The 15,476-nt window shown below is 48.3% G+C and overlaps 1 protein-coding gene across 1 annotated transcript; it reads left to right on the plus strand.

Moving 5' to 3' along the window:
• The first annotated feature begins 3 nt into the window (after positions 1–3).
• Positions 4–14,586, plus strand: trappc12 (trafficking protein particle complex subunit 12). The gene is made up of 12 exons (XM_062468999.1): positions 4–118; positions 513–1,901; positions 2,183–2,299; positions 7,338–7,451; positions 7,848–7,986; positions 9,365–9,477; positions 9,595–9,667; positions 10,274–10,347; positions 10,936–11,034; positions 11,752–11,855; positions 12,236–12,323; positions 13,765–14,586. The coding sequence occupies exons 2-12, from the start codon at positions 534–536 to the stop codon at positions 14,005–14,007; spliced, it is 2,532 nt and encodes an 843-aa protein (XP_062324983.1). The 5' UTR covers positions 4–118; positions 513–533; the 3' UTR covers positions 14,008–14,586.
• The last annotated feature ends 890 nt before the right edge of the window (positions 14,587–15,476 follow it).

Here is a 15,476-nt window from a genome sequence, read left to right on the forward strand (position 1 = left end):
GAATACTGTTCTGGTATCAGCGAATTAACTTTGTCCCTTCTTGTACGTCGTAGATTTCACTTCCTGAAAGATTTACGCAGGCGCTTTGCCGACTCAGTTGTCACACGATAAAGCAAAGGTAACATAAACATCAAGCAGTAAATGATGAAAGTGTTTAACGTAACGTTCGAAAATGTGTCTGTAGTGTGAGTGTTAATGATAATCTGTCCTGCACGTGTTTTGTATTGATAAATATTCAGTTTTTTAAGCAGTTATCTTGAGTTGGTTTTGCAGCGAGCTAATCTAACTAAGCTAGCACTAGTTTGCGTCGGTATCAGTACTGTGCAGGCTAGTGCGACTAGTGCCACAGTACAGTAGCTAGCCAAAGACTACTGGTATATTATAACCAACAACATAAAATATGATGTACGGACTGATGAAAAGTGTTTGGCCGGTTACTTTAAATATTTCTTAATCAGGATACAGAATACGTGGAATTGGAAAGTTAATTCATTTGATATTGCTTTCCCCAGTCGTTCTCGAGGCGCACAAACATGGATAGCAGTGAAACACCTGTCCAAAGGCCAGTCACCCTGGACATCACTGCTGTAATTGAGGGGGACACCACCAGCGATGCCCTTTCGCTTTTAGAAGGAGCCACTTCGGCCAAGCCCCCAGCCTCCTCCGACGAAATCCTCTTCCAGGAGGAAAGCATCGATCTGGGGGGAGACTCTTTTGTAACCCCGCTAGATGACGTCACACCATCAGACAGTCCCCTGGACAAGCTCAATGACCAGATGATGGAAAGTGTCATGATTTCAGACTCGCCTAACAACAGTGAAGAAGACGATATGGTCCCGCCCATAGACACCCTCCTGGATCATTTTGAGGAGAAAGGAGAAGAGGATGGAGGAGTAGGTAAGGAGGAAGGAGAGGACAGGAAGGAGGGAAATGAGGAGGAAGCGATTGGACAGGGTACCACTACGGTCGAATTTGAAGCCGAGGATGTGAATAAGAACTGTCCTGTTACCGGAGAAAGACACGAGAGCGTGGAAGTGGAGGCAAACACGATGGAGCAGATCATAGTCTCCATTTCTCCTGTGACACCAAACGAGACACCTACTCCAGGCAGCCCAAAGTCCACAGAACCCGCTACCGAGGCCACCAAAGTGGCCACCGGGACCGAAGAAGAAGCCGTGCCGGTGTGCACCATCTTCAGCCAGGAGTCCAAACCAAAAGCCCTGGTGCCGGACGGCTTCCAGCCCACGCTCATCAAATCCCCCAGCTTCAGTCTCTCCAGTGGGGTAGCCATCGAGCCAGAGACCCCCAGCAAGCTCCCTCCGCTCGTCTGCCAGCCCAGCCCCAGCCTCAGCAAGTTCTTCTCGGACAACTGCCAGGTCAACCCGGCCACAGACTTCTTCGACTCCTTCACCACCTCCTCCTCCTTCATCTCCGTCACCAACCCCAACTCGGAGGCTCCCGCCTCGGCCAACGTGGGGGCGACGCCTCCCCTGGAACACCAACTGTCCTCCACCAGCTCCTCCATCTCCACCCCGGGACCCCCAGAATTGGACACTCCCACCCCTGGCTCCTACTTCGCTGCGGCGCCCGTCCCGACACACCCCCAGCAGCCTCCAATCGCAGCGGCCCCGGCTTCGTCTCAGAACCAACCACCGGTCCCCGCTCCCGCCCTGGTCCCGGCCCCTCAGCCCTTCGCCCAGCTCCAGGCCGTGTTCCCTGAATGCGATGATCCGTTTGCCTCAGCGTTGAATCTGAGCGAGGTGGATAAGAGGCATGATGCCTGGCTGCCCTCAGAGGAGACCAGGAAGGTGTTGATCTTGGTGGCTACCCAGCAGTACAACCCAGTGTATGTGGAGAGAGACCGACTGACCATGCCAGGGCTCAAGTTTGACAACCTGCAGGTCAGGATGATGGGCTACATGAGCACGTCTTTCCATTTCTTTATTGATGATTGACATTATTATTTAACATCAAATCTAATGTTAAAGGTATTGTCGTTTTAGATTTTCCTCACTCCTTTCATCATGAATCTAACATATGTCATTAGACTATACTGAGGCTATATACTGACCTAGTGTGGTTTCTAGAAAATACTAGCAGTAACTAGTGTACAGTGTAACCAGTACGGCTGACCTCGACCCAATCACAGCCTGACACGAATGTTTCATTGTGTGTGCTGCAGGGTGATGCAGTGAAGGACCTTATGGTGCGTCTTTTGGGCGACCAGGCAGCCTTGAAGAGACAAGTTCTCACCTCCAACGCTGTGGAACAATCCTTCCTGGGCCTCAAGCAGCTCATCGTGAGTCTCATTCCTCTGCGCGTGTGTGTGTGTGCGCGTGTGTGTGTGTGTGAATGGTGTCTCTTTTATGAAGTTAGATCTCTTCAGTTTCCTCCTAGTTGGCAGGCTATATAGATCTCTCCTCCATCCTTCTCAGTGTTTCCTCTATGTTGATTTTGGCGTGGCGGCCCGCTAGCTCGATAGCGATTGCTGAACACCCTTGCTCACGTTTGTATTTTAGGTGCATCATTATGCTGAAGATAATGGATTAAGATAATGTCATTCATAGTGCGTTTATTGTTATTATTTGCTACAGAATGCTTAGCCTATATGTCAAGATCAAATGAAGCAGACAGTGTACACGTGCTTTAGAGTGGCCTACCTTAATCGATAGGCTAGGCTACTGACCATTTACAATAAGTTGTTACGTCAATTATTAATTGGCAGCATTTTTGCCATTTAGAACATACTTTATGAGTGGAAGGGGTGTCTTTAAGTAGCTTAACCTCATTGCTTTAGGGGAAATAGGACGGAAATATGTGCAATATTACATTAGCTATTAGACAGTAGACTTTTACATTTACCTTTCATTAAATCAAAATATAGTGAACTTCGTTTCGGCTGGTGGGGGGGAGGTGTTCGGACAGACCTGCCCCCACTGCAAAAAAAAATCCTAAAGGAAACACTGCTTCTGTAAAACATTGTTCTGGTCTTCTCTATCCCCCTGCCCTTGGCCTTGTGTATTGAAAGTTTTGTAGTTCTATCAGGTGGAGAGGCTGGAGGTGACTAACAACAGAGGAAGGGGGGGGGGGGGGGTTCTTGAGTATTTCTTTCCTGCTGTGTATGTATAATGCATGGGAGCTGCATAGGAGCTGTGTGCATATTTCAAGGCCTGTTGGACTCCTCACACACTGTCTACTTAAGCCTTCTCTGTCTCTCTCTCACACAGACTTAGTAGTGAACTGCAATCACAAAACCCCACATACTGTCATCTCCCACTAACACACACACAGGCCTATACATATACACACACTCACTGTGACTGCACTACTGTGTGTGTGTGTGTGTGTGTGTCTGTACGTCAGAGTACAGGCCCTTCCAGCTCCATAGTGACTGGAGTCACTATGGATCAATATAATTGATTGCTGTGCATTGGAACACTTTATTGGTTTGCCAGCATGACTGTTAAAAAAGTGTGCATGTGTCCACGCAAGTCAGTCTTGTATCGTGTGTGTGTGTGTTATTCTTGCATGGAGTACTAGCTAGACCATAATACTGACCTGAACAAGCCGGGTCCTCCCATGAACATGACAAGAAACCGAAAAAGACCGACGCAGGGAGCAGCCACGGGAAAAGGGCAGGTTATTAACCCACGGACGACAGCTGGGTTACTGGGACCGACACGCAGGTGGTGCAGGGAGCCAGGACAGAGAGACGGGGCCAGGAGCGGACTGGGAAAACCGGGAACTGAAGACGAAACCCTGACGGGAGCGCGTCCGCGTCCGTGACGAGCTGCACCCGACTGCGTGTCGCCCCCTCCCCAGCATGTGTGTGGGTGGACGTGTTGCCATCCATGTGGTCCCTGTGCAGTTGCCCTCTGTCTCGCTGCCATGTTGGGCATAGATTGTGACCCTGTCATCGTGTATGTGATGTGTGCGTGTGTGACGTGTGCGTGTGTGATGTGTGCGTGTGTGTGTTGGCCCTGACCCGAAGCGGTGCAGAGAGCTGACAGTGAGTCATGCCGCAGTGCCAGAGTAGGACTGTCCCCTGCCACCACACTCCTCTTGTGCGCACACGCACTCGAGTGCTGCCACTGAGAGCGAGGCAGAGAGGAGAGGAGGCAGAACAGGTACAAGGTGGGAAGAGAGAGGGACGAGCGAGGCAGAGAGGAGAGGAGACAGAACAGGTACAAGGTGGGAAAAGAGGGACCAGCGAGGCAGAGAGGCAGGTGAAGGAATGTGCAAGTGAGGGGTAAAGGAGCGGAAACGGGTTCCTAAGAGAAGAGGAGGGTTTTGAAAACAGGTGCTGTTTTCTATCCTCTTTCTTCCTCGTCACAACATATTTGTCATAATGTTGACAATTGCAAAATTATAGAATTACAATTCCAAGGTGACTGTGACTAGATTGCAAGTGGCCTCAGTGATTATAGGTATTTTGGCAACGTGGGCGTTTCATCTGAGGGGTGGACTTTTGAGGCTGTATGTGAACTAGTACTTCATGCAAGGCTTGTGATTTGACCTTTGGTCATGTCCCATTATAGTCAGTCCAATGGCAGGGGTCAATAAGAGGTCTGAGATGGTCCTGCTGAGCTCTCTGTCTCTGACCACAGCCAAGAGCCTTATCGTTCTCTATTTGTCCCCACACTCTTCCCCTCCCCCCCTCCTTATGCTCTCTCTCTCTCTTTAACCAGTGACCTGCCTCCCCTTCTCTCCATGAGATGGTCTGGGAGCATTCCCCTGCTCCCTCTCTCTCTCTCTCCCGCCTCGGCCCCTCTCTCTCTCTCGCCCCGTGGGGCCCAGGGCTGAACTCATCTGTCACTCTGATTAGCCACCTCTGTCTCCCTCCATCCCTCCTTTGAGGCTGGTGACCTCCCTCAGTGGGTCAGTGTCTGGGCTCGGGGCCAGGTCTGCCTGGGCCTCAGCCATATGTCCCGTCTGCGTGAACACGTATGCGAACAGTATATCTGTGTGTGTGTGTGTGTGTTTGCGTGCATGCCTGTGTGTGTGTGTGTGTGTGTGTGTAATCATTAACTCATCGCCTTCACCTTCCCACCCACCTTGACTTGGTCAGACTTTCAGTGCGTCCGCCCACCGCCCTCCATCCACCCCCTTTCCATTTCCCCTGTAGTAATCACCACAGGGCTATCAACGTTATAGCTGCAGGTGCGCTTCAATGTCATTACCCTAACCTATTAGGCTACCCCCCCCCCACACACACACACACTCAAGGACCTAATATGCACCGTCAGCTCTCTGCCATAAGGGAAGCAACACACACGGAGGTTTTATGCCCAGCAGAATTTCGGTTTAGCTGCAGCTCTCTATCCTCTTTTGAAGACCAGTCGTTGTCGTGATGCTGCTGTAGGCCGAGGGAAAAGCGTGCGTCCTCGTGGTCCACAGCAGCATATCCGAAGCAAAGGATAAATCTGCGACGACTTGCTGCATGTGGATGCTAGTGCATTGTCGGCCGTTGTTAGTCGCTATAGCCCGTAAGGATGGGATAGATAAGCTGCGTGAGTCTATGGCTGGGCCCAAAGCTCATTGATGTCACACAAAGGAGACCTGAAGCTCTACATACCGAAAGGGAACAATTCTAATGTTTATATAATTGTATCATGAGAGCCCCAAGCGTGACACTTCACAAGAATCCCTTTTGCATCCCAGAGCTCATATAGGCCATGTCCAATAGCTCCAAAACATTTATACCATGATGACGTTAGTACATAAGAACAGGTATTTTGTCTTCGAGGCAAATGGCCCAGCGGACACCCACAGTGTAGAACTCTCCAGAAAAAGCAAGGCTACATAAGCTTCAAAGCAAAATGTAGCTAATTTGTTCACAGACGGAGGCTAGCATTTAAGCCTAATGGTGAGGTTGTGTGTGTGTGTGTGTGTGTATATGGGGGGGAGAGTTCCTGAACACACCAAAGGAAGAGAGCCGCTTCTTGGCATCTTCGATGCAATTAAGAGCCATCACCCCCTTAAAACCCAGCGACGAGCGTAATTGGGGAAACCAACTTTCCTGTGTGTGCGTGTAGCTGTTAGTGTCGGTGTGTACGCTGATGCGGCGCATCAACAGCGCCGCTCTGGATCCTGTGTAAGAGCTCCGAGAAGGCGGAGCCCCCTGTTGCCATGGAGCTGCGGCTGGTCAATGCTGTTTTCTAATGCAGCGTCTAGTGCCGCCCCGCGCCAAACATCCTAACTCGATCGCCTCGGATGTGCTTCCCCGGAAATGACACGGAGACAAAACGCAGTTCTAAAGCCACATGTGCCTGCCGCCTTGTTGAGGCGGCGCAGTGCAGTAGGAGGTCCCTTGACTTCTGACGACACTTCTCCTTTTCATCTCGTTTTCATCTTTTTTTTTTTTCTTCCTCGCTCTCATTTTTACATCGCCGCCTCTCTGTATATTTCCTATATCCTGTTTCGCCCCCCCCCATCCCCTTTCCTTCCCTGTGTGGGGGCAAGTGTGAAGGAATGGCAACAACTGTACAACCGTGGGCTTTGCCCCCCCGTGCCAAAGCCATGCCAGAGCAGGTCGGCGTGGTGTCGTACGGTTCACCACTGCTGCCGCCGCTCTGGGCCGTTCAGCCTGTCTCTCGTTTTCAGCTTCATTTCACCCACTAATGAAGATTTTCGAGGAGACACGGCCGCCGGCACAGAGAGAGAGGAACGAAAGGATGTCGGGGTGGATGGAGGGAGGGGGGGGGGGGGGGAGGATGGAGGGAAGAAAGGAGGGAAGAAAGGGAGTGGGCGGAGGGAGGGAGGGTGGTAGGCTGGAGGGAGGCGAGGGGAGAGACGCTTGGGCAGCATGACCAGATGAGGAAGGGGAACGAGAGGCGGAATGAGATGATGAAGAGAGCGGGCGGCTCGTGGGAAGGGAGGGGCAAGGGAAGGAGTTGAGTTGTTATTATCTCTCGCCCTTTCCACTCTCTCCGTGTAGAAGGCGGTATGCTGCCTAATTAACTGACCTGCCATGATGAATGGCAGTGCGGTTAGAACCCAATCTCCGGTCTGACCTTGTCATTCTCGCTAACGGGGTGTCTCGACTTAACACACACGTACACTCACAAGTCCCCCTAGTTCCTAACCTGAACCCCCTACTGCTGAAGCAGCTGTTACTGTGTGTGTGTGTGTGTGTGTGTGTGTGTGTGTGTGTGTGTGTGCGCGTGTGTGCGTGTGTCGCTTGCTCAGTGCGTCCCCTTCATTCAGGGACCCTTCTTCCCACACAAATCAACAAACACACGCGTACTCTTCTCGTGTCTCCAAAAAGTCAAAGGCAAAAAAAAAAACAGAAGAAAATGTCAGACCCTGCCATTCTAATGGGTTCCCTCTTTCTCCAGAGAACCAAGAACTGGAGGGCAGCTGTGGACCTGTCGGGCCGCTTGTTGACAGCTCACGGGCAGGGCTACGGCAAGACTGGCCAGCCCACCAGCCACACCACTGACTCACTCCAGGTACCCCACAGTGTGTGCGTCTTTAATGCCGTCAGATGAGTTGGAGTTGACAGGTTTGTGCGTTGTGTGTTGGGGGGAGGGGAGGTCTTCTGTAACGTGTGTGCGTGTGTGTGTGAGAAGAGGAATAGCGGGGAGGAAGGCAGGAGCTGCCTTCATGCATTAGACTCAGGATGACAGCAGCATGCCGACAAACACACAACACATATTCACAGGATGGGAGGGGGAAATAGGGTGTCTCACACACACACTCGCGTGCGCACACACACACACTTACACACGGAGTAAACAACAGGAAGAGTCCTACCCATGCGAGATATAAACCTGTGTGTTTGTATCCATGCACATCACATGGTTCACTGTGTTTTTAATATGTGTGTGTGTGTGTGTGTTTTCCAGCTGTGGTTTGTCCGTCTGGCCTTGCTTATCAAGCTGAGCTTGTTCCAGAACGCTGAAATAGAGATGGAACCCTTTGGCAGCATGGACCAGCCTGACCTTTACTATGAGTACTACCCTACTGTCTATCCTGGGAGACGTGGTGAGCGCACACACACACACACACAAACAATGTTTAATCACGCATGTTCTCTCATACACGCACTTAGTTCCTCTTGCACAAATACATGTACACACACACACACACACACACGCAGACATGAAAAGGTGTCATGCACAACTCAAAAGCCTGGTTCTATCAGATGGGTTCAGTTCCCTGAGCCCGACATGGGCGCAGAGCCGGTGTTATTATTGTCGCCTTTGCTTCTTTTCACGCGGCACTAAAGAGCACTCTGACGCACGGCCACTGCTTTGTGTCAGCCGTGCCTGTAAGGACAACCTAGTAGACCACTGAACCCACAAAGGCACCAAAACACTTCACACGCTTTACAACGCCTGTATGCAGTTTTTCCCGCGCACACTTCCACACTGTGCGCACACACACACACACACACACTGAAGCCGGAAGCAGATTGGATTTCCCACTCTTCTATATTAGCTGCTCTGTGCCCTCAGAGGTGCCTCCAGACACTCGCATCATCTCCCTACTTGGCCCCAACGTTTTATCTTCCTCATTCCGCTGGACCCAACCAGTGTTATTGTCCACGATGGAACTCTTCTAGCTAGCATACACACACTCGGACCCCTAAAAGTATACAGATTGACACTGCAAGGGGCAGGTAATAGACTTGGGTACAATTGTTTAATAAGTTAGTAGAGGAGAAAATGGCCAACCTTGAATGCGATTTGACAATTTGAAAATGGGTTCCCGGCCAACGTCAGGCCCTGCAGAGAGGAGATCGATCTCTGAACTTTAACGCTGGCGAACATGTCGGAACATGGTCCTGGGAAAGTCCCGAACCCCTTAGGTACTTTGCGACATCATCCAGTCTGAGGACACTGTTTGCCGTGAAACTTTAATTGACAATGAAACTTTCTAATAATCCCTGCAGACAGGCAGGCAGCAAGACTGTCAGACAGAGGCAGACAGACAGCTAGCCGGCAAGCATGCTGGATCTGCAACTCTTGTTATCAAAGAGGCTGAGATCAAAGCCTCGCCTTTTGAGGAATATGTCTCCCTGCCTACCTGCATGTAGGGCCTTCCTTGGGGTGTGTGGGGAGGGGGGGGGGGGGCTGAGACAGATGAGAGTGCGAGGAGAAAGAGAGACATGTTGTCACTTGGGAATGGGGTTTGGCGGTAAGAGATGGGTGGAAGGAGAGAGAGAGAAAGGGGGAAAAAGAGAGAAGTGGTGGTGGTGGGGGGAGGGAGGGAGCTCGGAGGGAGAGCAGAGATTGAGGTTATTTGAGGAGATGCGATTTGGGACCACAGATGTGGCAGAGAGGGAACACGGTGATCTGCCATGTCATCTGCGGGTTGAATCTGTGTACACTGATGAAGGGCGTGTGTGTGTGTGTGTTAGGTTCCATGGTTCCGTTCTCCATGCGAGTGCTGCATGCAGAGCTGCCTCAGTACTTGGCCAACCCACAGGAGTCTCTGGACCGCCTGCACAGTCTCAAGACAGTATGCCAGACGGTGAGCGCACACACACACACACACACACATCAAAAGACCAAACCCAGAGTTTTGGAATTTGCCGTTTTAGCCCTGCCGTCCCGTACTCACACACTCATGTTCCCGTTCTGTTGACAGGTTCTAGATAACTTGGGGCAGGGCTTGGCCGAGGATGGCAGCATGATCAACCTAACCCAGGAAAACCGACAAGGTGCAGGATGATATGCATGCGCGCACATGCATAGTAATACATCAGCTCCTTGCTCCGTAGATCTAAAAGGATCCATCCTCGTCCATTTGGGGCGGGATGCTTAATGCAGCATTAGTAATATGAATCTACTATCGATCATCCTCTCCCCTTATTTTAACATGACCGTGTCCCAATCCCACTAGAGGGGGGAGGGGGAGGGGGAGGGGGGGGGGGGCTAGGTAAATCTAGCCTCGGGCACCAAATGTGCTCGGACCGGCACTGTTGCCAAACAAGCCACGGCTTTGCGGATGTATTTCCCTTTGTAATTCCCCCTCCCCTAGAAATGATGGATGGTTTCGAGGTTGAGAGGACTGGTGTGTTGAGCAGAGGGATTAGGGAGAAGAGGAGACACCCATCTGGACAGCCTGTTTTCTAACACCCCTGTCCTGTGGATGTGCATGCGTTTTCATTTCCCTTCCATCGTGTGGAAGTATTTCCTTTGGGCCAGATTACAATATGTGCTTTTTAAACGTGTGTTCGTACAAAGCCCAATATAACTCCACCTGTATGGCTCTGGAAATGCCAGCTGTGGTTTCAGTGTGTGTGTGTGTCCGTCCTGTGTTGCAGCCTCTCTGGAGCTGTGGCAGTCTCGTCTGAGTAGGGTCATGTACTCCATGGCTAACTGCCTGCTATTGATGAAGGTACGTGTGTGTGTCTGCTCGTGTGTGTGTGTGTGTGTGTGTAAGTATCTGTATATCAGTGGTATAGTCTGGTAGCTGTGTGTATAGATCGCATGCGTCTCGATTATCGAAGGAAAGGTGTGTGGAGGTGTATGCACGATGGGATGATGATGGTGGATGGGTGGTTTTAGCCGAAATCCCCAGAGGATCAGGCTTAATTGGATTCATTGTTATTGAAAGAAGGGGAATGTCAAGTAGGAGGACAGTGTGTTCTGTGGATGATGGGTAGAGCTAGAGTGCTATCTGCTGGAAGCCCGGGCACTGCACACAAACACACACAGGCTCAATGGCGAGTGCATACACAAAGGCACTCTTGTGCAAATACAATCCCACACTGCACCAACTGCACCTTTCTAACACACTGCTCAGCAGTTCAGTGAGTGTGTGAGCTATGGGGGTAACTTTGAAGTGTATGGTGTTACTAGAAATGCCTTGATGATGATGTATGCCGCTGGTTAATACACCCCCTCTCTCTATTCCTCTCTTATTGTCCTTCCCTGTCTCTCTCTTCATACCTCTCTCTCTCTCTCGTCCCCCCTCCTTCTCCAGGACTATGTTCTGGCAGTAGAGACCTATCACTCCATCATCCAGTATGAGCCCCAGCAGAAAGTGCAGCTTCTGAGCGGGATCGGACGCATATTTCTGCAGGTCAAACACACATACACTCACTGGCCCCTCGTTTATCAAACTAACATAGAAACCAGCGCTGATTTGTGCCTCGAAATCACCTCACAGCAGAGTTCACGAGTGACTCACGATCATTCGTATCCGGCCGATCACGGCGTAAGAATGATCGAGCGTTGGTGAATGTGGCGGCTGAAAACGGTCGTCTTTTAAATATCATGTCCATGTATATCCTCGGTTTAGAGGCCTTGCCCTCAAGGTTTACGACATGGAGATGCAGAATACTGGAAATTCGAAAGTCCATTGAACCAATCACTCTCCTTAAAAAGATCCCTCTCAAAATGAAAGAGAAATTAATCGTAACCCTCATCAATTTGTGGAAGATTAATATCTAATTTTGAGAAAGATTACTTTGGGGGGCTAGACTAATGTTAACCCCGTTAATTGGCTGCATATGCTTAGATGCCGGTCAGACTATGCTGCACCACAAGTCCCCATTAACTCAACAATGTGCCTACACGACTTGACCTGAAATTTGATCAAAACCTCTGCTCACACCCAAATTGATTAATACAGAGCTCTGCGTGGAATTAACTGTATGCAGTTTTTGTACGTTTGTTTAATAAATGAGGCCCACTATTTGTATATAGAGGAAAGCATTACGATACACATGCACTTAAAAAACTGCTTTCTCAATACTAAAATGTTTTGTTGTATAATGCCTGTTGTTTCTGTTAGCAGATCGGAGACATTAGGACCGCAGAGAAACACTTTCAGGATGTGGAGAAGGCCTGCCAGTCCCAGGGAAACGCGCCTAGTCAGCAAACTTCTGTTTTTATGAACAGGTGTGTATGCAGATTATTTGTGTGTGTATTTGTGTGTGTGTCAATCCTCGATACCACATTGAAGCCCTCATTAACTTCTGAAAGCAGCCAGTGTTTCACACCTTGAGTATGTATGTTTGTTCCCCCCGGATAATACGCTTTAAATCCTATCACACTGTGATGACTATTGCTGTTGTCTTTTGTGAGGTGACAAAGTCGGCATCTTTCACGCCTCTTTCAAGATGGGTAGCTACATATCAGATAGGGTTCTCAGATATCAGAATGGGGTTGCTTAATGTGAGTGTGTGTTGCATTGATTCTCTGAGAGGGAACGAGAAATTCAAACTCAAGAGTGAAGGTATACCGTTGGACTCTTTGTAACTGTATGTGTTGTGTTTCAGGGCGTTTGTCTACCTGAGTCAGAATAATTATGCGGAGGCCCACGCGTCTTTCTCTGACGTGCTGAAGATCGACCCCAAAAACCCAGTGGTAGGAGACTCCATTACTTCACTGTCCGTGCATTACTGCAGGGTTTCCCAAACTACGTTTTTGGTAGCTAACATTAAGCATACACGCTCCCCATTTTGTATCACCAAAGTCACCTGCTCGCTTGAGTTTCTGGCCTGGAACCCTTTTGGATTGATGTGAGAATCCTACGAATCGTGTTTGGGTAGACTTTGTAGAGTAATCTGATTGGTCAAAGGGTGTAAGGTTTCGCCCCTCATTTTTCAAAGTTTCTAATCTGTCTCAGTTTTCAGCGTTTCAAAACGTTCACAATGTGTGTGACAAGTGTCAGGACTCTGCAGAAACATGTTTTGAATACTCATAAGTGAATTAGTTAGTTACAAACATATAAATATGTTGACATGTCAAGTTTCAAGCTTGCAAATATGTATTATAAGCTTGCAAATTTATTTTACAAGCTTGCTAAACTTGTTCTTTCCACATTACAGAGATTCAAATCGTGTCTTTCAAGGTCTCAGAGTTCTGACACTAATCTCACCTCATATTGAGCACATTTGACACCTTTCATGTCTATGTAGTGCTTAAACTGAGAGAGGAGTTATGGTGGGAAATAATAATAAATAATATGTGAGATAACATTAGACTTCCTTGCTGTGAGGAAGCACACTTAATAATGAGATCATAAAGTCGAAATGATGAGATAGTAAGTCATAACTAGAGAGGGTACCATTTCTGGGGAAATTGTGAGGTGTGCTTGCGTCAGTTGCAGATGGGTGCTTTTTTTTAAACTTAAATTGTACAAGTAATATTTTGGTAATTAAAATAAGTAGGCACACTGATTATCCGTGCAAGGATTCTTGCTGCTACAGCACTGCAGTGTTACAGCGATGCACCACACAAGTTTGAGTTTAAATACATTATTTAATGTGACATTACTTACTGTACATGCACGTCTTGAATTGCTCAAATGTATGATGCGCTTGTCGATCAGTCCTGCTCCACCACGGCACGATACTTGCTGAGCAACGGCGCAAACAGGGATACAGTAGCTAGTCGAACAGCGCCAGTGAGATTACAATAGGTTGTGCTGCCGAAGGCACTCAAGTCAAAGTCAAAATTCAATAAAATGGCTAGTTTACATTTTACATTTATGCATTTAGCAGACGCTTTTATCCAAAGCGACTTCCAAGAGAGAGCTTTACAAAAGAAAATAGGTCACTGATCATAACAAAGAGATAGCCCCAAACATTGCGAGTTTAGTTTTGGCCGGAAACATACTGTTGCTTCTCAACAAATGCTCCAGTAAACAGCAACAGACGCGTGCTCTTACCCAATGTTTTTCGATCCCTTTCTCTCCCACACGGACTCATCTTCCTCCCTCACATCTATACCCTTTTGTCCTTCCTTCTGCATCCCCACCACCCTCTCTCTCTCTCTCTCTCCCCCTTTTCCGCCTCTTCCCCAGGCCAACAACAACGCAGCGGTGTGCCTGCTCTACCTGGGCCGTCTGAAGGAGTCCCTGGGCCAGCTGGAGGGCCTGGTGCAGCACGACCCGGCGCTCTACCTTCACGAGAGCGTGCTCTTCAACCTCACAACCATGTACGAGCTGGAGTCGTCGCGGAGCACGCAGAAGAAACAGGCCTTGTTGGAGTCGGTGGCGATCCGCGAGGGGGACAGTTTCAACACGCAGTGCCTCAAGCTGGTGTGAATTAGGAATTGAGGGTTATGGAAAAGGGGAGAGGATTTCTGTTGGGGTGAGTAGAGGTCAGACACAAATGGACTACAGAAACTTCATGAGGCCCACGGTCAGATCAGGGATCAACTTGTTCTTGGAGTGAACAGCAATTAGTGTAATTTCATATTTCTAACGACTGAATCAACCCTATATCACAAGCTAGTGAAGCAATGATTGTGAATTATGGTTATTGGAAAAGGACACTTGCACTCACGCACACTCCAAAATCCATGGATACGTTACATTGCTAACAACTTGGGCATTAAGCATCCACATTGAAAACACATACATATAGGTTGTGTGAAAGTCCCATTATGCGGTTCCTATACCAACTAAACAAATGGAATGTATAATAGATCTAACTGTACATATTGTAGTCAGGAAAATGTGTTATGGTAAATGTATCAAATGATTTACTTATTGATTGATCCTAATTATGTGTAAGTATTACATGTTTATATGTTGTGGTAATCTGAAGCATGTGTACTTTACTTCTCTGGATGCAAAAAAATGTATCATGTTTTATCTAAATAAAATAATCTTGTCACTGTTCGTTTGAGGATACTGTGTACATATTGTTATGAAGTAGGATATTTTAAGTAATTATATCAAAAATGGATTTATGTAGGCTAAATGCATTGTCAATGCAGTCTACGTTTTTGTTGATGCAGAATACAACTGCATTAATGTTACTTCTGACAGACATGCGCAGTTGGCGAAAACCGCAAGAAAGCTGAGTGAGGTGTTCACACGAATCAAAGAATCGAAAGATTAGGCAAAAATCCAGGCGTCTTTATCGGGTTATCAATACGCCGATTAAGACTTTACCCTAATACCCTAATTTACCCTAGATAAAGGCGTTCAGATGATCACTTAAATAATCGCATTATTGCGAGTATTGGGTTATGATCGGGGTTTGAAGACTTAATAAACGCACTCACTGTTTGCTTTGCAGACGCATCACAGGTCACACGAGCTAATGCGATCATCAAAGCTCATGCGGCCAACAAAGTTCCCACTCAAGTCCGGCACTAGTTACAGTTCATATTTTTTATACTAGGGAAATTACACAATTATGCACATTGCAACACTTTGAATGAGTGAGCTCGGATATCGGATAAAAAATAACACTAGTAGCCATAAATATAGGCTATATATTGTTTTAAAGCATGGGGTGTACTGTTGTAGACTGAATGGCTGCAATAATTTAAGATAACCACAAGATGGCACGGTGCTCTCTATTTTCAATGCCCTGACACTTCAGTTCTGTGGGCCATCACAGTCTGGAAGAAAGCACCATTGTCCACCCATCCCTAGGGAAGGATGGAGCTGGGTGTAGAGTGTTGGCCCACTAGTGGGGTTCACGCCATGCAGGATTGTTGTGGTGGAGAATATAATTTGTATGTCGTGACTGCCCTCACACTCCAACACAGTAGGTGGCG

Source organism: Osmerus eperlanus, chromosome 9, assembly GCF_963692335.1.
Source record: "Osmerus eperlanus chromosome 9, fOsmEpe2.1, whole genome shotgun sequence".
In the NCBI taxonomy this organism is placed as follows: domain Eukaryota; kingdom Metazoa; phylum Chordata; class Actinopteri; order Osmeriformes; family Osmeridae; genus Osmerus; species Osmerus eperlanus.

Excerpts from the sequence above, each read along its gene's own strand:
- trappc12 (XM_062468999.1), top strand. The coding sequence starts at position 534 with ATGGATAGCAGTGAAACACCTGTCCAAAGGCCAGTCACCCTGGACATC. Across the intron at positions 9,668-10,273 it reads AACCCAGGAAAACCGACAAG|CCTCTCTGGAGCTGTGGCAG; the intron begins GTGCAGGATGAT and ends CCTGTGTTGCAG. Across the intron at positions 12,324-13,764 it reads TCGACCCCAAAAACCCAGTG|GCCAACAACAACGCAGCGGT; the intron begins GTAGGAGACTCC and ends CCTCTTCCCCAG.